Here is a 24,381-nt window from a genome sequence, read left to right as displayed (position 1 = left end):
TCTAAGATTTTAGAGCCTGCAGACATGGATGTATCTAGTTTGAATTTCAGAAATCTTACAGGAGTGGAGTTTAAAATGAAGTGAAGTCAGAAAATTTGCTGTCCATTCCCAGATATGGCAGGACCAAGCATAAAGTTATTTTCACAAGTTGGGAAGAAACGTTCCATTCCAGGTTCGAGTGGAGGTTTTCCACTTTTGGAAGTGCTGCTGAGACTGTAATTATAAACTACAACCATTCTAGGATAATTTAAAACAGTTCCTGGGATGAATTAAGATCTTGCAATAAAAATACCATATACAATCTGTCACATTATCTGTAGCAACTCTTCCCTGTGCTGGCTTGGTTAGTGAGGATAACAGCAGCCCAGAAGTTTATTGCTAAAGAAATGTTTAACAATGGTATTATGAATTCAGCCCTTCATATGAGAATAGTTCTTGAGTTCCTGGAATTTGATCTATATATGGAGTCTTATGTACAGTGACATAGATGGTGTGTGATGCACCCTCTTTTATTCTCTCACCTCCCTTCCCATCTTAGTTTTGTTCTTATGGAAAATGAAAATCCCACAGGAAAGCCTAGTCTAGTCCTCATTCCCTGACTTCTGGCCTTCTACTCCATCACTTTCCATGTCCTTCCCTCCCCCTCTACATTCTTCTCGTGGGCCTAAACAAGTCTGAATGACTGCGGCCTCACCGAGTTTCCTGTTAGACTAGGTGACCTTTAAGGTTTTGTCCAATCCTGACAGTCTTTGTTGCCACATCAGTGAACTCTTTTGTAACTATTCAAATGTGATAGAATAGATGAGCATTCCGAGTAAGGGGACCCTCTTAGGCTTGTCACAGAGAGAATAGGCAGCGGTACTTGTCCCATGGCTATAGATTACACATCTAACCCTCCAAGTGTGTGGGGACTGGGGAAGGGAGAGCCAGTTTGGCCTGTGGCATATACAGTTTTTACAGTTTGAATTACTGAAATGCGTATTAGCTTTCCAGTTCACCACAGATCCCACCACTTCCGGTTTATTGGTTATCGTTTTGCAACTGGCCTGTGGAGCTTATTTCTCCCACCTGTGCCAACCTCTGAAAACATTTATTTGTGACCTCTGATTAACTAATCCCCAATTCATGGACATTTAGGTGGACTTCAGCTTTTTAATGTCAGTAAATGTTGTTTTAATGAATATCTTTGCATGACATGTCCTTAAAATAAATTCCTGCACGTAGAATTATTGGGTCAAACTGTTCATAAATTTGAAATTGTGATACACATTGTTAGGTTTCCCTGTTGTTTTTGGTGTGTAAATTGCCAGTTTGTGTTATATATCTAATTTTCAATGCACTTATTTTCCTTGTTGATTTTAAAGAGTTCTCATATATCAGGTAAGGTTATGAACCTTGTAACATATGTGGTAAAAATATTTTCCTAATTTTTTAAAGTTTTATATATGGTGTTTAACAGTTCAGACATTTTTAATTTTTATATATTTTGATTTGTTAGCGTTTCCTTTGTGGTTTCTGGAATTTTATGTCATGTTTAGAAAAGTTTTTCACATTCTAAGATTACAAAAATATTAATCCCTACTTTATTTTAGAATTTTTTTTCCTTTTCAACATCTGATCCTTCTGGAATTTGTCTTGGTGTAAAGGTAAGGTACCAACTCAGCTTTATATTTTTCTAAACAGCCACTTTTCCTAACATTCAAGGATTTAAAAACTACAGGTTAATTTGGAGTTATCAAATCTTGATAGCTTCTGGCTAGTATCTAAAGGTGGTTTGTATTTACAGATAAAAAGTTTCCACTTCAGACTTGGAGTTTCAGTATTTTTCTGCTTTTAAAACCTCTAGCAAGGAGCTGTGAACAGAACACCATATTGGTTTTGGCATTAACTTTAATGTATCTCAAATAGGCTGATTCTACAGAATTTGATCCAAAATACTTGTGTGTCTTGATGCCTTCTTGCCAAGCAAAATTGATTATTTCTAAGCAAAAGGTCTTTAATGCTAGACTGAAAAAAAAAAAAAAATGTAAGGGGGTCTTCCTAAGCTGGTTGCAGACAAGTCATAGCAATAACAATGCTTTTTATTGTTTTCTTAAGTTTCTTTCTCTTCTCCAGTCTCTAGTGGTCCATGCCTCTTATTGCTGGAGGACTTTTTTGGAGGGCAAATTCAGATCCTTTCTATCCAAGTCCTCGTAATTATATCTTTAAATACTTGCCTTTCTTCTTGGCAATTTGATAAATGGATATCAGGGGTTTTCCTTTGACAGTTATTCCTACCTTTCTCTTGTATTGTGAAATTTAGCTGTGGGTTGAATTTGTTGTGCTGGTTTATTTTCAGTTGCAGTGATGCGTTACTCTAGCATGTAGATTTCCTTTGTAGCTTCATTAGAGGAGCTGTTGAGTTCCGCTAGTTTGAAAATTTACCTGAATACCTTAATACCTTGTTCACATCCTTCTAAATTATTATAGGGCCTTTAAAGGTAGATTTTATCACTGAGTCTTGTTTTTAGGTCAAGCTTGCAGGCAGGGAGACAGATTCTGCCATTGTGGTTGAGAGGCAGTATACACAAGTGGTTAAAACCACTGGAGTCATTCTGTTAGGGTGCATAGCCCATCTTCTCCACTTGTTATGTTACCTGTCTTTCCTATCTGTCAAACATGGATAAAGTCATACCTATCTCATAGGGCTGTTGTGAGTATCAAATGAGATACATGTTGAGCACTCCAAATCTGAAAAGCCAAAATCCAGAACATTTCTGTTCCCAAGCATTTCAGATAAGGGTTACTCAACCTGTAATGCGTAAAGCATCTGGGACAGTCCCTGGCCTGCAGTAAGCTCCTAAAAAATGTTTTTTTTTTTTTTCTTCTTTTTTAGTGTTGGTTTGCTCTTCTAGAATATTACAGTGTTATTTTCCCCCCTATTTGTAAAAAGAATACAATGCCCATTATAGAAAGTTTAGAGGTAGAAGAAAATCTTAAAGAAGAAAATGTCAGCTGAATGTGGTGGCTCAGGCCTGTAATCCCAGCTACTCAGGAGGATTGCTTGAGCCCAGGAGTTTGAGGCTGCAGTGAACTGTGACCGTGCCACTGCACCCCAGCCCGGGTGACACAGCGAGACCCTATCTCGGAAAAAAAAGAGAGAGAAGACGACAATGTCTCCTACATTTCATTTCTTCTACCACTACCCCCAGCAATAATCATAGTTTGTATTTTAACATATTTCCTTCTAGTTTTTATACTTGTATATTATTTCATACAGCTAAGATCATTCTGTAGGTATAATATCTTGTTTTTTTTCCACTTAACATATCTTAAACATTTTCTCATATCATTTAAAACATTTATAAAAATCATCATTTTTGGTATTATATAACACATTACATTATTTTGATTGATTGAATCATTCTCTTTTGTTTGGCATTTAATATTTAGGGCTTTTTTTGGTTGGAGTTGGGTTGCTGTTAGATCATTCTAACTTATTAAGCCAGACTCTTTTCCTGTCAACAAGAGGTTTAGGGATTGGGGATTCGTGTTTGCCTTTGTTGTTGGTGTTTTTGCCTGTTGAGTATGTGAGTTAAGCCAGGATTTTAACCATTAGACTCTATGCTCTCCAACTCTTGCTACCACCTTTCTGGACAATCTCCATGCTTGTTTGCTTTTTAACCTTTTTCTGACGAGTTTCTTTTCATACTCCTGTGCTAGGAGAAAGATGAATGGAGACTATGATTAGTATTTAGGTCTCTGACCCGACAGTGCCATGTGAATACCCAGGAGCTGGCCAGGATAAACATCTGTTGCATGTTAATGGATCTTTCCTGGGGTAATCATGCCGAGCAGTTTTTGGTTGAGAAGACTAACCTAAATTGTTCTTGACAGGGTACACTATTTTTGTTTCAACTTCTTATTTTTCCTGTAAAGCCGGGTTTAAAGTATGTTAAGACTGAATTCATTTGTACTTTGGAATATAATGAGATCTTGTACTCTTTCCTTTCAGAAAACTAGCCAAGAACAGCAGTCGGAAAAAGACATATGTATCCAAAATTGCCAGGAAAACCTGCTGTGTAGATATGCTTTCTGAGAAACCACATGGCTAATGAATGTCGTCTTTGTCTCAGAACCACAGTAGCCTGGTTCTGCCAGTGAATCATGCTAGCTGATTCGAGCTTGGTTGTAAACTCAGTTATTGAAATGGCACTAAGAGCAAGACTTGAATGCTTGTGGTTTGTGACCCCAGGAGGTTACTTAAAATGGTGTTAGCCTGTGTGAGCTTGACACTGCTTTCCATTTCCTTTGTTTGGTTCTGAGACTGCTTGATCCACGGCTGCTTGGCAGCCCTCTTTAAAGTTCACTCTTATGGCCAATTATTCTCTGATGTTAAAATACAGGATGATTTTTTATCCCAGCTACATGGTAAGCCAAAGAGCTGAGTCCAGAATGGCTCAGAATTGGATCCTGAGAAATGCAGCAAATATGTATCTTGCTAGCTTAGGCCCTAGGTGTGACTATTCTGAAGTCCCTTCCATGTGGCTTCACTGGAATCACAGGTGACATGTGATTGGCATGTTTTGAATTCTTAGAAGCTGTTGTCTCTCTCAGTAAGCTATGTATCAGTCAAAGAATGACAGACTTTCATGATTGAAAGGAGTCTCAAAGGGCATGCGTCCCAGCTCCCAGATTGATCTCTAGCAAGAGGCATCATGCAACATTTTCTTGACCACCTCTGGTCGTTTCTGAGAACAAGGGAGAATTCTCTGGTTTGGAAGTAGTCCATATCATTGCTCTAAGCTCTGTCTAAAGATATTACATTTTTTTTTATTTCAGCCTAAATTTGTCCCCAGGGAACTTCTACCTGTGACACTTTGATTATTTCTCACAAAGACTTTGCAAAAGATTAGTTGGGATTATATGGATTTTCTGGTTTACAGATGGAGAAAGTCACCATCTCTTGTCCCTGACCACTTGGTATTATGGTAAATTGGCTTGAGTAGAACTTGCCAGCCTTGTGCTAGCTCATTGTTACCATCGCAAGCAGCTAAATTGTGCATTCTCTGTGTTCTAACACTGCCCAGCATATGGGCTTTGTTGGTGTCTGTGCTTCGCTCTCTCTCTCACTATTTAACTGAGATATGAGCGTGGCAGCACCTAACCAACGGTAGATGTTGGGTGATATTTCATTAAAAGTATAAACCCTAGGGTCCAGTAGATTTAGTTTTGATCTCTGCCACTTGCTGGCTGTGTAACCTCATACGATTATGTAATTCTTCAAACCTCAAGTTCCCCATCTGTAGAATTGAGTTAGTAATTATAGCTGTAAGATTTAGTGAAGATCAAATGAAATTAATACATGGGAAGCATTTAGTGTAATGCTTAAGGCTACTAAAAATGAACAATCAATAAATGTTAAAAAAAAAAAAAAGTCTGGCTTTTATTGTTGCTATTGTTATTATTGCTATAATCACCACACAATAGGTCCTTGACTCCTGCCCTGTCACCAGGGCAGTGCGGCAGAGCTTCTGCTTGCCCTGTGTCCTACCTGTCCTTTCTCTCTATAGGATACCCTGGGTGTTCCCCCTAACCTGATTCACAGAGAGTAATGATACACCCTAAGAAGGGGTGCAGGTGGCACACACACAAGGTGGGCATCCTGCTTCTCTCACAGGAGGAAGTGTCAGAAGTTGTCTCGGTAACCTGCCATGTTGCCAGAACTGGAAGTTGGGCATTAACTTTTTTTGTTTTTTTTTCCAGCTTAGAGGGAAAACACCTTTGTTCAATATGCATGGTTGTCTCTATTTTCTTTTTTTTTTCTTTTTTTTTTTTTTTGAGACAGAGTCTCACTCTGTTGCCCGGGCTAGAGTGAGTGCCGTGGCGTCAGCCTAGCTCACAGCAACCTCAAACTCCTGGGCTTAAGCGATCCTACTGCCTCAGCCTCCCGAGTAGCTGGGACTACAGGCATGCGCCACCATGCCCGGCTAATTTTTTGTATATATATATTTTAGTTGTCCATATAATTTCTTTCTATTTTTAGTAGAGACGGGGTCTCACTCTTGCTCAGGCTGGTCTCGAACTCCTGACCTCGAGCGATCCACCCGCCTCGGCCTCCCAGAGTGCTAGGATTACAGGCGTGAGCCACCGCGCCCGGCCCCTCTATTTTCAAAGATTGTTTCATCCTCTGTGGCTCTATCATTTGAGTACCTGTTTTTAACAGTCTACCTCATTCTGCTTTGTCCTTGTGGTCCAGATTTCTCAGTCTTTGGTTTTGTTTGGTTTCATTCCAGATTAATCTGGGTCGTCCCCTGCCCTAAGAAATCTTTATTGTATCCAAATTCTTTATTTTTGAATTTTTGCCATCAAGTTTTGGATTTTAAAATTTGCAGTATCTGTAGTTACAGCTTGCCTTTCATTCCTGTTATTTGTTTCTTTTCTCTCTCTCTCTCTCTCTCTCTCGATTAACCTTATCAGGTTTTAAAAATTTTTTTAGCCAAAACCAGCTTTTGGTTTTGCTGATCCTTATTATTGTGCATTAACTTTTGAATTCCTTAAGTTATGTTTTGACCTTTTATCATTTTCTTCTTTCTGCTTTCTATGGTTTATTCTGATTTTTTGCCTTTACTTGGACAATTCAGCATATTAATTTTCAATTATCCTTTTTTAAAATATATTCATTTAAGGCTATAAAATTCCCTATAGATATTACTTTAGTTACCTTCCGCAATTTTTGATATGTAATTGTTTTGTTTTGTAAAGTCAGGTTTATTGAGGTTTAATTTATATACCATGAAATTTGCTCTTTTTAATGTATAGTTTTTTAAAAAGTTTTAATTATAGGTACGTAATAGTTGAATATCTTTTAGGGAACATGTGATGTTTTAATACAAACATACAATGTAGATAATTCAAATCAGGGTAATTGGGATATACATCACCTCAGGAGGCATTTAACATTTCTTTATGTTAGGAACATTCCAATTCCATTCTTTTAGTTTATTTGAAGTATACTCTAACTTATTGTTGCTTATAGTCACTTTGTCGTGCTATCAAATATTATTCATTCTATCTAACTGTATTTCTGCACCCATTAACTTAGTGTGCAGTTTGATGAGTTTTGACAGATACAGTTGCATAAATACCACCACAGTCAAGCTATAGAACGTTTCTTTCACCCTTGAAATTCGTTTCTGCCCTGTTTTTTGTCCCTATAGTTTTGTCTTTTCTAAGATATCTTATGAATGGAATTGTACAGTATATAGATTTTTGTGTTTGGTTTCTTTGATTTAGCATACTGTTTTGAGATTCATCCCTCTTGCTGCATAAATCTGGAATTTGTTCCTTTTTATTGCTGACTGGTTTCCATAGTATAGATATACCAGAATTCATTTATTCATCATTAATTTTCAGTGGGAGAAAATGAGGGTATTTTACTTCTGTATGTGGGCTGAAAATATACATACCAGACTATTCTGGATTTGAAAGTATCTTGGCATTTTTCAAATTTAAGTATTTACTTGGGTTTTGGCATTTTGGAGATTTTTCCATTGGTGGGCATTAGTGCTCATGTGTAGTCACTTATACCTTTCTTCCTTGTAGCAGTCTAGGTCCACTCAGGAGATAGTAATACAAACCATACCATAGGTTAAATGAGCGACATTTACTATAAAGTGTAATGATAAAAGAGTAGCTATAAGATACAAGGAAACTCTGTATGGTTCCTTAGGGCTGAGGGAGTATACCTAAGGAAAAACAAACTGCCAGGGGTTCGGACCTCATTGGACAAGGTGTGGTTCAGCCCATTGAATAGCAGAGGAGTTCTCTGGTTTGGCTGGGTTGGAATTGGTCCAAAGTATCTGGGCACGAGACTAGCCTGCCTGCCCTCTGGAGCGCAGGCAAGGAGCAGACCATCAGCATCCAGTGATATGAACATATAGTAGGGTCTGGGCACTGGCTGGGGCAGGAGGCCTTCAGAGTATGAGAGACACGGGGAGGCTTTGGTGTTCAGGTCACAAGAGCTTTCAAAAGGCTAGGCTGCGCTGGGGTGGCAAGGTCACAGAGAGACCATGTTCTTGGTTGTGTTGGGCCACACCACCCACTGTCCTCACATCCACACTGCCAGAGGCTGGACACTCAGGACAGCCTCTTCTTCCCAGCACTTTACTGAGAAAGTTTCACATCATACAGTCTTCAGAGGAGAAGTGCTTATTGCAGAGCATTTATAGAAGGGTGCATTTGGAGCTCACAGGCAGTGACTTAATAACTGATACACTCTCCTTGTTCTTTTTTTTTAAAGAGATGGGTTCTCACTATGTTGCCTAGGCTGGTCTCAAACTCCTGGCCTCAAGCGATCCTCCTGCCTCAGCCTCCCAATTAACTGAGATTATAAGTGTGAGCCACCATGCCCAGCTTCTCTCTGTTCTTTTAAAAAGAAATACCATCAAGTCAAAAGCAGTACTAACTATATGATTGTGCTATTAACAATCAGACCCTCCATGAGGGGAAAAGAGTTTATGAAAATTAGAATTTACAAAGTTTCAAGTAACAAAGAATATGTTTGTAGACACATATAACTATACCTTCCCATGGGACTCATCTGTGTTATATACAAATCATGGTATTGTCACTATTCTCTCCTCGCCCAATCATTGGAATCACAGATTCCAAGTTGTAAGCCAGCCCTCAGATTGGAGACACTTACTTTCCTCAGTATGCTTGCTCCTGAAGAAAACATCTAGGATGCACATTTTAAATAATAATTTCATACCAGAGAAGCTAAGTGTTTTTAACCCTGAGCTTAGATGATTACTGCTTGCAATATGGTGATCATTACTTTCTGAACCGAAACACTAAGACACATGTTCTTTACAAAGAATTTTTTTCTGGTTTATGAATTTGTACACATTTGAAAAGTATTACCATGGCATAAATTAAGTCACATTTTATTATACCAATTAAACACTGTTGAAAAGAATAAAGGACTATCCCAAAATATGTAGGACATATACATATTAATGCTTTTATATAATAAAGATTAAACCCATCTTTTCTAGTCAGTCTTAAGCCAGAAAAATAAAAGAAAAAAAATCATAAAAACCTCTATATAAGAGTTATGTGGTTCTGGCAGAATTTAAAGTCTTACACACACATACCTACCTATCTAAACCTAACTTATGTTTTTGACATTGTTAGGGGTTCAGGTCCTAAGACTTTATGGCCATTCCAGAAAGATTCTGACATGCCTTGCAGATAGAACTTGTCTGCTTTTGTGGCAGAATTCTGTCTTTTTTCCCCCAAAGGATTGCTTGAGAGGATATTTGTGTGTGCATATTTAGGTTGTGAGTCTCTGACCCTTCATTACATGAGAGTGCCCAGCAGTAGCGCCTACAGAGTTTTATATACTTTCTGGAAACTGAGTGCTGTTTACTTCCAAGTTTTCCCACTTTAAGAAAGTCCAAATTACAGAAAGGTAGGCCTACAAAGTAGCTCACCCAGGAAGTTTTTATTTGCATTCTTGACTAGTTTTCTGTAAACATTTTGTTCTTTTAGTGGATTTAAAATTGTATCCTGTTTAGTTTGAAGATAACTTTTAAGATTGCATCTATTAAATAAAGTGAGATTAATTTGCATTTTAGCTTTCAGATTTTGCTTGGGATTCTTTGGGCTTCTTTTATTTGGCAGGAAGAGAAAGAAGCCTGGCCCTTTTACTGTCTTGGAAATTTCCAGCCCAGTAAAGTGTATAGAGGCGTAGCTTGGGCAGATTCTTATGTGATTAGCTAGCTCTTTTCCTGAATTATTCAGCTACATTAAAATAGCAGCTTGGTGCACTTGGTGTTTTAGGTTTTCATATCTTCTGAAAGATTAATATCCCTACAAGAAGGAGGTTACTTTTGATGTCTCCCTTTAGTGCTTTCAAACGTCAGGAGCAACACATTCACCTCTGTTCTTGTTCTCTGTTTTCTGTAGGCATTAATAATTATTCTAGAAGGTTTAATGTGTGTTTACTAACTTCCTAAAAGTTTTCCTATCACAGATTGGCTTCCTTAAGTGTGAAATTTATACATCAATTTATAGCTAGAGTAAGCAGTCCTCCCTTGTCCACGGGGGATAGGTTCCAAGATCCCAGTGGATGCTCGAAACCATGGATAGTACCAAACCTAATTGCCATCAAATTTAATGCCTTTTTTGTCTTTTGTTATTTTTGTTCTCGAGACAGGATCTCTCTCTGTCTCCTGGGCTAGAGTGCAGTGGCATTGTCATAGCTCACAGCAATCTCAAACTCCTGGGCTCAAGTGATCCTCCTGCCTCAGCCTCCCAAGTAGCTGGAACTACAGCCATGAGGCACCATGCTTGGCTAATTTTTCTATTTTTTGTAGAGATGGGGTCTCGCTCATGCTTAGGCTGGTCTTGAACTCCTGGCCTCAGATAATCTTCCTGCCTTGGCCTCCCAAAGTGCTAGGATTGCAGGTGTGAGCCACCACGCCTGGCCTCCTTTTCCATCTTAACCCAGCACTCATCACACAACATGGGTGTAACTTTTACAGATTGAGGTGCGATGGCAAAACTGGCATGAATTCTTTTTTCTTCACAATTTCACAGGTAGAAGATACGTTCTTACTGTAGTCTTAGCAACCTCACACATGATTTTTTAAAATTATTATTGGTCAGGAACTTTTACGTTTTCACTTAAAGGAAGCACTTTATGGCTTCTCTCTGGCATGTCCAAATTGCCAGCATCACTGCTCTTGCACTTTAGGGCTATTATTAAGTAAAATAAGAGTTCCTTGAACACAGGCACTGCTACTGATACCGCAACAGTCCATCTGATAAGCAGGATGGCTACTAAGTGACTAATGGGTGGGTGGGTAGTGTGTACAGCGTGGATGTGCTGGATGAAGGGTTAATTCGCGTCCCGGGTGGATGGAGCAGGACAGCACAAGCTTCCATCATGCTACTCAGAACGGCACACAATTTAAATCATGAATTGTTTAGTTTGAAATTTTCCATTTAATATTTTCGGACCTCAGTTACTGAGGGTAATTGAAACCATAGATAAGGAGGGACTACTTTTTATGTTCATTTTTCCTTGTAACTTTATTGCAATCAGGACACTGGATAACCCGTTCATTTTGATTTTGGCGTGCATGGGTCAATTTTGCATAATTGACACGACCTTATTTAACAAACTTATATTATCCTCCTGGGCTTATGTATTGATTATATACTTTCAAAGCTTCTGAAGGCTCAGTGTCTCACTAGTGATTGAGAGGACTCAGTAAAAAGTCAGTATGTCATTTTCAAGTAGAGGCTTAAGGATTAAATATATATTTATTAAGTATTTATTGAGAATTATTTTTTGCTGTCCTGACTCTCTGAAAATATCTTAGATATAGTCTCTACTTTCAAATAGCTTCCATTTTAGTAAAATAAAAAGTTACTAGGGTTGAGAGCGGAGTTGGAGCTTGAGCTGAGCTGTGGGTTGAATGGGCAGTCCCCTAAGCAGAAGACAGAATTAGATTCAGCAGAAGCAAGGGACCGTGGAAAAACATGACGCCTGAAGAAATTTGAGTACTTATTGGTAATATTGATGGATGAGGTCTTAAGTCTTTTCATTTATTTAACCTAATTTTATTATTAAATAGTTCTCTGTATCTCAAATGTGTTACATGAAATAAAATTTGCATTTCATTTTTAAAAGCTCTAACATTCAGACCTTTCCCTGAATTAGAGTAATCACCTCTTCTCTGTACTATAAATGTATAAGAAGATAAGATCCTTCTCTCAGAGACTGTGACCACAGGGATTCGTCCTTCTCTCAGTTCCTGTAGCACACGCTGCCTTGACTCAGAGTCGGCCAGGCTTTGTGGGCAGACACACTAGAGCTCCTGTCCTAACTCATCCACTTACAAGCTCTGGGACTGTGGGTATATTTCTCTCTCGCTAAGCCTCAGTGCCCACCTCTGTAAAAGCAGGGTAATGCTACTTATTTCGTGGACTGTTGCGAGGATTGCTCGAGATAATGCCTGTAAGGTACTGAACACAGTGCCTAGTACGTAGCACTCAATTAAGAGTAGTTCTAATTACTGTTCGTGATCACTGGCACTTACTGAACGCCTCAGACTGTAGTTTGTTTTCATGACTTATCTACCTCATTCCCCTCCACTTCTAGTGTGAAGGGAGCCTGCCATGTACTTTTCCTGTCCCACTCTTACTCATCCACACCCCTCGATCATCCTGTCCCTGTCCCTGACACAGCGGGTGCTGGCTACATCTTTATAGTTAAAGATATAATGCTAATTATTAGCAATGTAATACCTTTGGGGATCCCTTTTTTTTTTTTTTAATTTTTTTTATTTGGGGGTATGAGAATTCCTTGTTGTGGAGAATCAGAGTTAAGATAGGAAAAAATCTAGGTTTGGTGAAAACTGTATTACCTTTAGCCAAAGGCTATTATAAACCTCACAGAACAAAAACAAAACAAAATAGGTGCATTGTGATTTGTAGAGTAAACTGTAAAAGTTCATGCCAGAATAGGGTTGGAGTAAATTCTAAGCATGCAAAAATTAATTTTGTCCTGTAAATTTAAGAATGATTTTCAATTACAGTGGTCCCCCCCTCCAATCAGTGGTTTCACTTTCTGTGGTTTCAGTTACCCACAGTCATCTATGGTTTGAAGATAGTAAATGGAGAATTCTAAAAGTAAACAATTCACAAGTTTTACATTGCGTGAGGTTCCGATTAATGTGATGAAATCTCACATTGTCCTGCCCCATCCTGCCCGGAGCATGCATATCCACACTGTCCTACCTATTAGTCACCTAGTAGCTGTCTTGCTTATCAGATTGACCGACCCAATATTGGAGTGCCAACGTTCAAGTAACCCTTATATTACTTAATAATGTCCCCAGAGCAGGAGAGTAGTGATGCTGGCAATTCAGATCTGCCAAAGGGAAGCTGTAAAACGCCTCCTTGTTTGTTAATCTCTTACTTGGCCTAATTTATAAATTAAACTTCATCATAGGTATGTATGTATAGGAAAAAACAGAGTATAGCTGGAGTTCGGTGCTATCTGCAGTTTCAGGCGTCCACTGGAACACATCCTCCCCACCCCATGGCTGGGGGGACTACTGTGTTCACAAATAACTAACATCATGCAAGCACTTTGTATTATAGTCAAATCCTGTGATTTAAAGAAGAAAACTTTTGCTTTTTGTGTTTTTGTTTTTGCCATCTACCAAATCATGTCCTTTATATACACATGCACAGGCATGCATACGGTATTTACTGAGCCCTCTCCAGGTGTGAGGCTCTGTGGGCCACGTCTTCAGTTGTTTGAGGCCAGTCTTCTATGAGACCCGTGTCAGAGCTCTTGTCATTACATTGCCATGCCTACTTGAGCCACATTTCTTTGTTCTACCCAGGCTTATGGTCTACATTTCACTCCCAGTCTTTCTGGTAAATATTTTGTATACATGGAATCATGTTTTCTTTGGGTGGAATTTTGATAACAGGAATTCCATGTGTTGATTTGAAGTAATCATAAACCCAAAATGGGATTAAAGTGATTGTTAACCGATAATGGTTTTGCTGTGTTTCCTCCTTAATGGAGAAGCATTAGGAAGATTTTATAGGGAACTGATGGAAGAATAATTCGGCATGACCATAAGTTGAATCAGAGGAAATCTCTCATTGAAATTCTTACAAGGTTCATTTTGAGGAGCAAGATCTTCTGAAATTGATGGTGTAGTGTTTGCTTAATCCACATAAGTTGTGATTTGGTTGCCAGCTTCCTTGATTTTCTGCTTGGCTACCTTCTCCCTCATCCAGTGAGACATTACTGCATCGCCTGAGAATCTCATCTTACTGGAGTCACCTCTCCCCAGCCTAGAATCCACTCCTAGATAGAGACAAGTTCACATCAAGAAAGGGTAAATATCTTTGGTGGAACTAAATCAATGTTCTAGATGCCTTTTGACCAACCTTTGTGTGTTTTTTTTATTATACTTTTGCTGACTTTCTTGTGGCTGGTGTTGAATGTATGGGATGGCTTGTTGGTAGCTTCATTTGACTCGTTAGCATCTATCAAGCTTCCCTGTCACCTTGCTAAATTCCAAAGGTGTGTTCTCTCCTCATTCTTGGTCACAATGAACTATCACGTGTGATGGGGGATCGGTTTGACTCTCCCATCCAGAAGGGGTGCTGCATTTGAGAAATTCTGTTTGTGACCCTGGAGGCAGAACTGTGAGTGTTCACGTACAATATGGATGGAATTGAAGCTTGTCCTTAAAAGCTTTGGCAAGTCTCTCCTTGAAGGTTTTTAGGGACATCTCATTACACCATTTGCACAATAGACTTCTGAGGTGAGGGTTTCTGGCAGCAGAGGAGCAGAACTTTGAAACAGGTCTATATGCTGTACCTTGGATATGGGCCAGACCTGCTTGTTTTCTGTGGGCCTCATTGCCAAGGCAGGGCGACCCTGCTGTACATTCTCGTGTGCTGAGTTTCACTTGACCCTGCTGATTCAAGGTAGGCTAATTGTCAGTGTAATTCCTGTGATGAAACATCAGCTGGGGCTTCCCAGTTGGTCTCCAGGCCAGTTGTGCAACCAAAATTGACACGATGTAATTCAGAATTTCAGAGTTGCTGAGGCTATTGGAGAAGACTCGGTTCCCATTGGCCTTCCACCTTCATACTAATGCAGGCAATCTGAGGATTTTGCTGTCTGGGCCAGAGGAAGTAAGCCAGATTGATGTGATTTGGGGTTTCTCACCTAGAATTCACTAGAGATGCCACTGTGTCTGTGGTATGTGTCCATATTGTGAGCTCATCTTACAGCAACAGTGGCTACTATTTTTTACATACTTCCTCCATTTTCCAAAAAACAGATTTACGATGGTAGCTCCCACTTACCCATTTTCTGTCTGGTATACACCAGACACTGTGTTATATACTTTACCAATACCTCTACACCTCGCAGCTTCCCTTGTAGGATAAATACTGTTGTCCTCTATTGAAAAATGAAGAAACCGAGGCACATATTAGATAACTTACCCAAAGGCATCCAGCTACCAAGGGCAGACCTCCTATGGAACCCAGGTCTGCCTGACTTAAAGCCAGTACTTTTGCCCCCTAAACTTAGCTGCTTCTCAGACAGATACGTTGCCCTTTATATTCGTGTTGCTCTGCAGTCTTCCTGACCTCGTATAGCTGCCAGGAAAGTTGGTTGATTTGATTCGAATCACGTTCAGCGACCTCGAGTCACTGCACCTCAGTAGCAGTGCCACGCATGTAGTGCACACCTGGTGTTTTCACACGAAGAAAGGCAGCAGACAGCCTACCCGTTTTATAGACGAAGAAGCTAAATCCCAGGGAGGACAAGTCACTTTCTTAAAGTCACTCATCACCACTAGTGGCATTTTTGAACGTGAGGGCCATCTGACATATTTAATGTCAGCCAGATTCACAGTTCTTCCAGGCGTCCACATTTTTCACTTACACGGCCCCATTTCCAAAAGCCCTTCAGCTTTCTTCCAATTCCTTTTCTCTTCCAATTCCGTGTCGTATGACTTTGGTTAAATTACTTGCCTACTCTTATCCCCATTGACCTCGTAAGAGGAGGATAATAATAATACTTACCTTACAGATTGATTAAATAAACTAGTGCAGATAAAACAGTTTAGCACCTAACACATGGCAAATGCTGAAGTAATTAGCATACTTCTTCCATGTGTATGTGTAGAATCCAATAGTACGACAGTATTGTATCCTGCTGAATACAGGATACAATGAGGCTGAATTTTAGACTAAAACAGGTCGACTTTAAGATATAACACATTTCCAGAGGCCACATGTTTTCAGAGAAATCTCCTCTGCACACATGTTGTTGCCTTTACTTGCGCTGATATCCTTTGACAGGCCTGAGACATCATCAGCCTGGGTAAAAGGCAATGGTGAGTGAAGTCTAGGTGTTTATTAGACAATAGTGAGTGAGTGCGGCCACAGAACATCAGCAGTGTTACTGATATGGGCAGGAGTCTTTCAGACTCGGAGCCCACCCCTTTCCATTTACCCGAGACCGATGTGTTGATTAGCCTTCAAGTGGTCAGGAAATTCTAAATAGCTGTGATTAAGAGGCTTATTTTAGTTTCTCCTTCTTTCTGTGACCTCTCCCAGAAAAACAGTCAGAAATTCTTGTGCTTGGTCTGTTCTCTCTAGCATAACCCACCTTTCAGTAATGAGACTTTGGCTCTAGGGTTGGCATTTATTTCATCTTGTCTGGAAGCATCCTGTCTGTTAATCTTCTGATGATCTCATTCTTTCCAAAGTGCAGTTTCTTACAGTGGAAGTTCTTTTTTTGTCTGAATAAAAAATTAAAATGGGCATGCCGTTAGAGATGACTGACCCAGGACTGGAGACATCAGTCAACATGAAACAAGCTTGGCGCGGTGGCTCATGCCTGTAATCCTAGTACTTTGGGAAGCTGAGGTGGGAGGATTGCTTGAGGCCAGAAGTTTGAGACCAGCCTGAACAAGAGCGAGACTCCATCTCTACAAAAAATTAGCTGAGCGTGGTGGCGCACGCCTGTAGTCCCAGCTACTTGGAAGGCTGAGATCGGAGGATCACTTGAGCCCAGGAGCTTGAGGTTGCAGTGAGCTATGATGATGCCACTGCACTCTAGCCCAAGCAACAGAGTGAGACCCTGTCTCCAAAAAAAAAAAAGAAAGAAAAGAAAAGAATAGACATTTTCATTAGGTGAGCAGAGGTTTTTTGTTTTGATTTCAGAAGAATGTTGATGGGAATCACCTTTACGTTTAAAGGTCCCTTGAGGGCAGAACTCACTTCTTATTTTATACTGGGTCCTCCCAGCACCTCAGTGTAAGCTTGCTCCATTGGTTTCAGTGGCTATCATTATTACTTGACTAGAAATGAAGGGTAATTTATTCATTTCTTCAACTGGTATTATGATTAGCAGAGTGAACAAGAGAGACAAGGTCATTCCCTCATAGAATTTATTTTCTAGTAAGAGAGATGACAAGTAAAAGAAAATAGGTAAAAATAATTACAAGGTGCATGATTTTTTGGGAGGGAAATAAATAAGGGACTGAGATAGTAATGGAGAAGAGGCAACCTTTCTGGATAAGATGGTCAGAAGAGGCTTGCATCCTCCTCCTCAATTGTCATCTGAGCTAACACCTTAAAGGATAAGGAAGAACTGGGCCTGAGCCAGGAAGGCAAAAGGATCGTTAACTCCTTAGATCACCAAGGCTAGAAAACGTGTGGCTTGTTTGAGGATCTGAAATAAAGTGTGTCTGGAGGGTCCCGAGCACAGTGGAGAGCTGTAGGCCGTGAAGTTGGAGGGGAGGTGGGGGCTGGCCCTTGTAGTCCCTGGTGAGTTGGATTTGATTCTAAATGCAGTTGGAAACATAAGGGGGATGTGATTGGATTCGTTTCTGTATTTTTAATTATGTTTGTTGCTGTGAGACCATGGTGGCCTGGAATGAGGTGGATGGAGATGGAAAAAAGTGGTTGGGTTTGAGTTGTGCCAGTATTTCAGAGATGAGATGGGTAGGACTGCTGGGGAAGGCAAGGGAAGGGTCGGGGTGATTCTGAGCACCTGGGGGGATGGTGGCACCATTCCTGAGATGGGAAGATGTGTGGAGCTGAGGGAGAGATGGGGCTCAAGAGTTTTGCTTTGGCTGTGTCAAGTTGCAGTTTTCCATGAGATAATCAGGGGCTGAGATGACCCAGTAGCATCTGACTTGGATGTATGAATCTAGAGTTCAGAGATTTCTGGGCTAGAGCTATAAATGCGGGACTCACAGTATAGAGAGGACGTTTAATGCTAGGGGATAGATGAGATACTAAATGGTGATATTTCCCTTACCTAGTGAACATAGCTCAAGCTACCTACATGGCTGGTTTAAAGATTTGCTTCTTTGGGATGCTAGCTTTTGTAAAACTGTAGAACCACAGTTTACTGCAAGATACCATTTGAAATTTATTTATGCTACCAAGGACCAGGAAGGTGAAATGCTATACTTGGCGCCATAAAACCATCGTCTGAGCTTGTTTTTCACAAAAATCCATATCTGGATGGTGTGACCGAGTCATCAGCAGTGCCTTGCTGGCTGTGTTCTAATAGGTCAGGTGTAACTTAAGCCCCAAAGGCCTTATGGAAACCGTAAATTAGTCTGCAGGTGGCTGAGATAAAGCAAGGGTGCTTGTTGCCCCCGGATTAGAATCAAGGACAACAAAGCTGCCTAGAAATTGGAACCCTGTAAGAAGCCTTGGACCAGGGACAGGCAGCGGTTACTTTGTGAGAATTTTACTAACAGATAAACAAGAAGGAAGATGTAGGATCATACTCATCAAATTTGAGATTTATAAGAAATACCTGAATAGCTTCTTTTTTTTTTATTTTTTTTATTATTTTTTGTACAATGATATGAAATAATATGGGAAATATTCATGATAAATTATTAAGTGAACAATGCAAGTTAAAAACAACAGTTTCATATTTTTTTCCCCACCCCCCCTTTCCCGAGTCAGCACCTTCAAGTGTTACCACTCCCCAAACGGTGCGCAATGCACTCATTGTGTAGGCATACCCCATCCCCTCCCCCACCCCCCACCTCAGTCTGATGTCCAATTGGTGTCGTTCCCAGATTTGTATTTAGGTGATGTTCAGGGAAACCAATTTTCTGGTGAGTACATGTGATGCTTGTTTTTCCATTCTTGGGATACTTCACTTAATATAATGGGTTCCAACTCTCTCCAGGAGAACCATAGAGATGTCGTATCTTCATCATTCCTTATAGCTGAGTAATATTCCATGGTATACATATACCACAGTTTACTAATCCAATCATGTATTGATGGGCATTTGGGTTGTTGCATACTACACATCAGATAAAGGACTGATAACAAGAATCTATTTAGAACTCAGGAAAATCAGCAAGAAAAAATCAAGCAACCCTATCAAAAAGTGGGCAGGCCGGGCGCGGTGGCTCACGCCTGTAATCCTAGCACTCTGGGAGGCCGAGGTGGGCGGATCATTTGAGCTCAGGAGTTCGAGACCAGCCTGAGCAAGAGCGAGACCCCATCTCTACTAAAAATAGAAAGAAATTATATGGACAGCTAAAAATATATATAGAAAAAATTAGCCGGGCATGGCGGTGCATGCCTGTAGTCCCAGCTACTCGGGAGGCTGAGGCAGGAGGATCGCTTGAGCTCAGGAGTTTGAGGTTGCTGTGAGCTAGGCTGACGCCACGGCACTCACTCTAGCCTGGGCAACAGAGTGAGACTCTGTCTCAAAAAAAAAAAAAAAAAAAAAAGTGGGCAAAGGACATGAATAGAAATTTTTCAAAAGAAGATATAAAAATGGCTAACAAACATATGAAAAAGTGTTCAACATCTCTAATCATCAGGGAAATGCAAATCAAAACCACAATGAGATATCACTTAACCCCAGTGAGAATGGCCTTTATCAAAAAAACCCAAAACAACACATGTTGGCATGGGTGTGGAGAGACAGGAACACTAATACACTGCTGGTGGGACTGCAAACTAGTGCAACCCCTGTGGAAAGCATTATGGAGGTATCTTAAACAGATTCAAGTAGACCTGCCATTTGACCCAGCAATCCCATTACTGGGCATATACCCAAAGGAAAAAAGGTCATTCTGTAACAAAGACACATGTTCCCGAATGTTTATAGCAGCACAATTCACAATAGCAAAGATGTGGAAACAACCCTGAATAGCTTCTTTAAGATGCGCAGTCCTGTGCCTCGCCTCTAGGGAGTCTGAGTATCTTCTGGTTGGGGCCCCGGAGTCTGTGTTTGTGATAAGTGATTCTGATGCAGTGATCCATAGATCCTACACCGAGAAACATCGAGTCTGGAAAACCCTCTAGGATCATCCAGTCAGCCCTCTCTTACACATGGGGAAACTGAGGTCTAGGTGGGGAGAAGGGGCTTGCCCAAAGTCGCAGACGAGTTAGAAAGCCGGAGCAGTTCCAGTAACTTAGTTTACTTTTCATCCTAATGGGTGAACGAGAAGCAAGTCTACCCTCTCAATTCCCAGCTCCCCTTCCTTCACTCTGTTTTTCCTTTTCCCCCCAAAGCAGCTTCTAATGTAAGAATAATTTACTAATTTACTGTGTTTATTGTTATTTTCCTGGCCTCACTAAAATGTAAGCTTCGCAAGGGCAATGATTTTTGTTTCTTTGTGTTTCTCACTGAAGTATCTTTTGTGTCTCAAACAGTGCCTGACCCATAGTAGGTGTTCAATGAATATTTGGTAAATAAATGGATGAAAAATATTTTGTCAATCTGTAAATAAGTTAATGGGCTTTGTGGGAAGCGCCAGCCTTTGGGCATTGCTAGCATGAAATAGAGTAGAATAGTTTCTTTTTCACTTGTTTGATTCTAGCTTGAATCAGAGGTTATAGGAGCAGCTTGTTTAAGGAAGATTAGGGACTTATCAATAATATCAACAATAACAATGACATGAATAACAGCAACAGTGATAACTACCATTTATGGAATGCTTACATGAATCTGCCCAACACACACTAAACAAAGTTCTGAGCTCAGAACATCACACCTGTTTTCTCCTCTGAGCCTCATTACAGCTCAGGGGTGGAGGACCTACTATTGTCTGTTTTCCAGAGGAGAAAACTGAAGCTCAGGCGGTAAAGTTACGTTCAAGGTTACACAGCCAGTACAGATTTAGGATCCGAGATCCCAAAGATTAAGTTCTTACCTACCAGTAACGTTCAGTATTAGGTTTGGGAGTTCTCTCTTTGGAAAAGAAATTGAAATGCTAAAGACTAGGCAAGCTGAGCGCTCTTTGGGGTGTCCCTGGGCCAAGAACACCAACCTCTAAGGTAGTATAAAACCACAGCCTGGCAAGAAAGTGCATTTTTTTCAGCCCAACTTTCCAGCTTTTCCCCACATTCTCAAGTCTTTCCATTCTCACATTACAAAGAACCTTTCATCTTGAACTATTAGGCTTTTTCACTTCTCAGACAACCTCCCGGAAGCAGGCCAAGGAAAATTCCTGTGGTGACAGGTCACTAAACCATTTCTTGGGAGGCCACTGTAGCACTTCACATTCGTTCACACCCCACCCCCAAAAGGAGGGGTGGACAGAAAGAGGCTCCTTCACCCACGTTCTGTACCACTTTCCTGTTGAGGCCTCAGGAGGGGCTGAGGATGGTGATTTTCTAAATATGGGCACAACAGACCACTTGTAAGACTTGGGGGAGCCTTTGAGTTCTTGAAACACTGTACCTATTAGACTGGTTGAAGTTTTGCCACCCAATGTGGATAATGTCGGCATTCATACCCGCCCCACCAGCCAAGACTGGCCGTGCTTGGAATCTACGCACACGGCAGCAGAGCCACTTGCCCCATGGCTACAGACCAGGTTGGCCACGGGTGCAATCCTGGGCTTCAGTGAAGAGAGAGAGGTTACGACACCCACGGCCATCTTTAAGCACACAGTGTACCAGGCACTGTGCTAAGATCCCTACAGCCACGATCTCATTCGATTCTTAGAATACACGTGATGAGGCACCGCTGTCCCCTTTCTGTAGATGAGGAAGGCCTGGAGAGATTGGTAAAATGACTTGCCAGAATCTCGTGACATTTAACAGGCAGAACCACGTTTTAAACATAAGTTGAGTTCTAAAACTTTGCTAGTCTGCTCTTCTGTAATACTGGGTAAGAGCGTGGAGCCACACTGCCTGGATTCGCGTCTTGACTCTGCCACTTACTAGCCAGGAGACCAGGGACAGGTTACTTAGCCACCCTGTCCTTGGCCCGTTCATCGGTAACATGGAGATAATGTATTCATACCATAGGGTTGTTGCGAAGATTAAATGCATCAGTGTATGTAGAGCACTTAGTGTCTGGCACATAGAAAGAAAGCACTTTATAAGTGCTGGTCATGAGTATTAATTTATATATCAAGTCCCTTTTTCCTCTGGATGATGGAAACTTAATGTCAGATGTTTCAGGGTTTCTCCAACTACCCGCCTCCTGCCCTCACCCCTACCACGGGTTGTGTCTGTATTCCCAAGAGGCTTAGAGTGGTACCTGGCATAGAATTAGCCGCCGGTAAGTGTGAGTGGTGATTGGTATGACAGCGCCAAGGCAGTGAGCGTGTGGGAAGGCAGGGGAGGGGAGAGCATCCCATCCTCAGTCAGCATCCGTCCTCCATGGCGTGGTGTCCCAAAAGAGAGACGGCCACTGTCCAGACACTTGCCTTTATGGGTAGGACAAGAACTGGGAGGCAACCATTATTTTACATATAGCAAGTTACTGTTTATTTTAATGTCCTAATAATGAATGTATGTTTCATTAATTTAAAAGATAGGGGAGGTGAAAGTGTTACTCATTAAGGTCCTGGTCAGAGCTCATTAAATCAAAGAGGTTAGCACTTAGAACTCTTCCAGGAATAAATTGTGTAGAAAAGCTTTGAGGTGTGCTGTTCATCGGAAGGAATTGTCACTTTCCAACCACCACCACCCCATGTGGGGTGCGACCCCACTGCCTCCTCCGTCTCCCTTCCCTCTGGGTACCTGGGAAGACCGGGCTTCCCTGCTGTCCTGCCCCCAGCCTAGGCTTTGTCGTGACTGTACTTTCCACTTCTCTCCCAGCTTAAGAGTTGGACAGTGGAGGACCTTCAGAAGAGGCTCTTGGCCCTAGACCCCATGATGGAGCAGGAGATTGAAGAGATCCGGCAGAAGTACCAGTCTAAGCGGCAGCCAATCCTGGATGCCATTGAGGCTAAGAAGAGGCGGCAACAGAACTTCTGAGCAAGGCCCGGCCGGGAGGGCCCCCTCCACCCAGGCCTTTGGTGACTTCTGGATTGCACGCCTCACTCCTGTTAGCCAGCACTTGTGCTCTATTGTTTCTCCACAGCACCTTTGTGAACTCAGGAATGTGCGCCAGTGGGAAGGGCTACCTTGACGGCCAGCATGCCACCTTGATGTGTTTCCATTGGTCAGGTGTATTACTTCAAAGGATTTATATTGGCGCTTTTAACTCAGCGTTTTAAACCCCAGGAACAGAGACTCCTAGTTGAGTGATAGCTGGGAAAGTTTTACATTGTCTTTTTGTTTTTATTCTCCCAATAGCTTTCGATTGTTCTTTCTGGAAGACTTTTTAAAAATATATAAATATGCATATATATATATAAATTATAAATAGATTCCCCACTCCGTGTGGTGGCATCTTTGTACAGGTACAGTTTGAAACAATTTGCCTCTTTTCTGTAAGATTACGGTACTGTGGAACATGAGGGCAGGGGACACCGTGAGGCTGTTAGGGGGTCACTGAGTCCCAGGAGCCAACCTCACCCTTTGCAGGGCTGCAGTTAAAAATTAGGTTTGCGACAGTCCTTTCACCATGGGTTCAGCCTTGTGTGGCCACCACCGGCTTCTGGAGCTGTTGGTGATGTCCACGGGCAAGCCTTGAGTTTGTGTTTACTCTCTGAGTCCCAGGAGAAGCCTGGCATCCTCTCTGCAAATCGCCTTTGCTGTTTCAGCGCCTTTCATGCATCTGCACTCGCCCAGCTGCCTAAAGTCACAGCATAGACACTGCCCAGTGCCTTAAGAGGAGACGCGATCCAGTGAGGGGACAGGCCTACCAGGAGCTCTCAGCAAACACGGGGCCGTGCTCTGTCCACAGAAGGGAAGGGGTTTTTGACACTGTCATTGTTCATGTGAAAATCATACACGTGGCATTTTGCTCCTCATTCCTTGCAGACTGGGGTAGAGGGCATTTGCTTTTGTGACCCACATTCAAATATGTGACTGTTTTCTTTTTTCTTTTACTGCTAAGGTGCCTGGAAAAGATAAATGAATCTCAGACTAAGATTTGTTCCCCTGGAAGCTCAACCCAGACACAGCGTGTCAGAGCTGGAAAGGACCATAGAAATCATCTGGCCAGACTCTCTTGTGTGAATAGGAAAACTGAGGCTTAGAGCGGGCAAGTGATGTGGCCCAAATCACAGAGCAAGTTAGAGTAAGAGCTGGGACTAGAACTCAGGGTCCTCAGCCCTGGGCCACTGAGCCAAGCAGCCCCTTCTCTGAGGGAAGAGCCTGCGTCAGTTTTGGTCCAGTCATCCCAGGGAACCTGCTGACAGAAACTTGCTCTCGCCTCTTCAGTGAGTGACCTGGCTGTGAAGAATTTCCTCAGAGGTTCCAGATCATTCGGTCCCAGCGTAGCCATGAGCCTTGCGGCATCTGCCAGATAGCAGACCGGCACCTGCGGAGGCAGATTGAGGGCCTGATGCAGATCAGAGGGCTTTGCAAAAGACAGCACCGAGCCATCCTCCTGTAGCTTTGGCTCAAGGTCACATGCCATTTGGTCACACAGCAAAGTTG

At 41.5% G+C, this 24,381-nt stretch overlaps 1 protein-coding gene across 2 annotated transcripts in view; it reads left to right on the top strand.

Moving 5' to 3' along the window:
- Positions 1 to 23,138, top strand: part of STK4 (serine/threonine kinase 4) — an 82,041-nt gene extending 58,903 nt beyond the window's left edge. The window contains exon 11 of one of the 2 annotated variants that reach the window (XM_069495603.1): positions 22,651 to 23,138. In XM_069495603.1, the coding sequence (XP_069351704.1) occupies positions 22,651 to 22,809 (159 nt within the window). In that variant the 3' untranslated portion in view covers positions 22,810 to 23,138. Of the gene's footprint in view, positions 1 to 3,994; positions 4,079 to 22,650 lie in introns of those variants that run through there. The other variant, XM_069495604.1, reaches the window with a different exon arrangement.
- The last annotated feature ends 1,243 nt before the right edge of the window (positions 23,139 to 24,381 follow it).

Source organism: Eulemur rufifrons, chromosome 20 (genome assembly GCF_041146395.1).
Source record: "Eulemur rufifrons isolate Redbay chromosome 20, OSU_ERuf_1, whole genome shotgun sequence".
Lineage (NCBI taxonomy): Eukaryota > Metazoa > Chordata > Mammalia > Primates > Lemuridae > Eulemur > Eulemur rufifrons.
The sequence above is the reverse complement of the archived record's forward strand: the minus strand, read 5'-3'. Positions and strand labels throughout refer to the sequence as shown.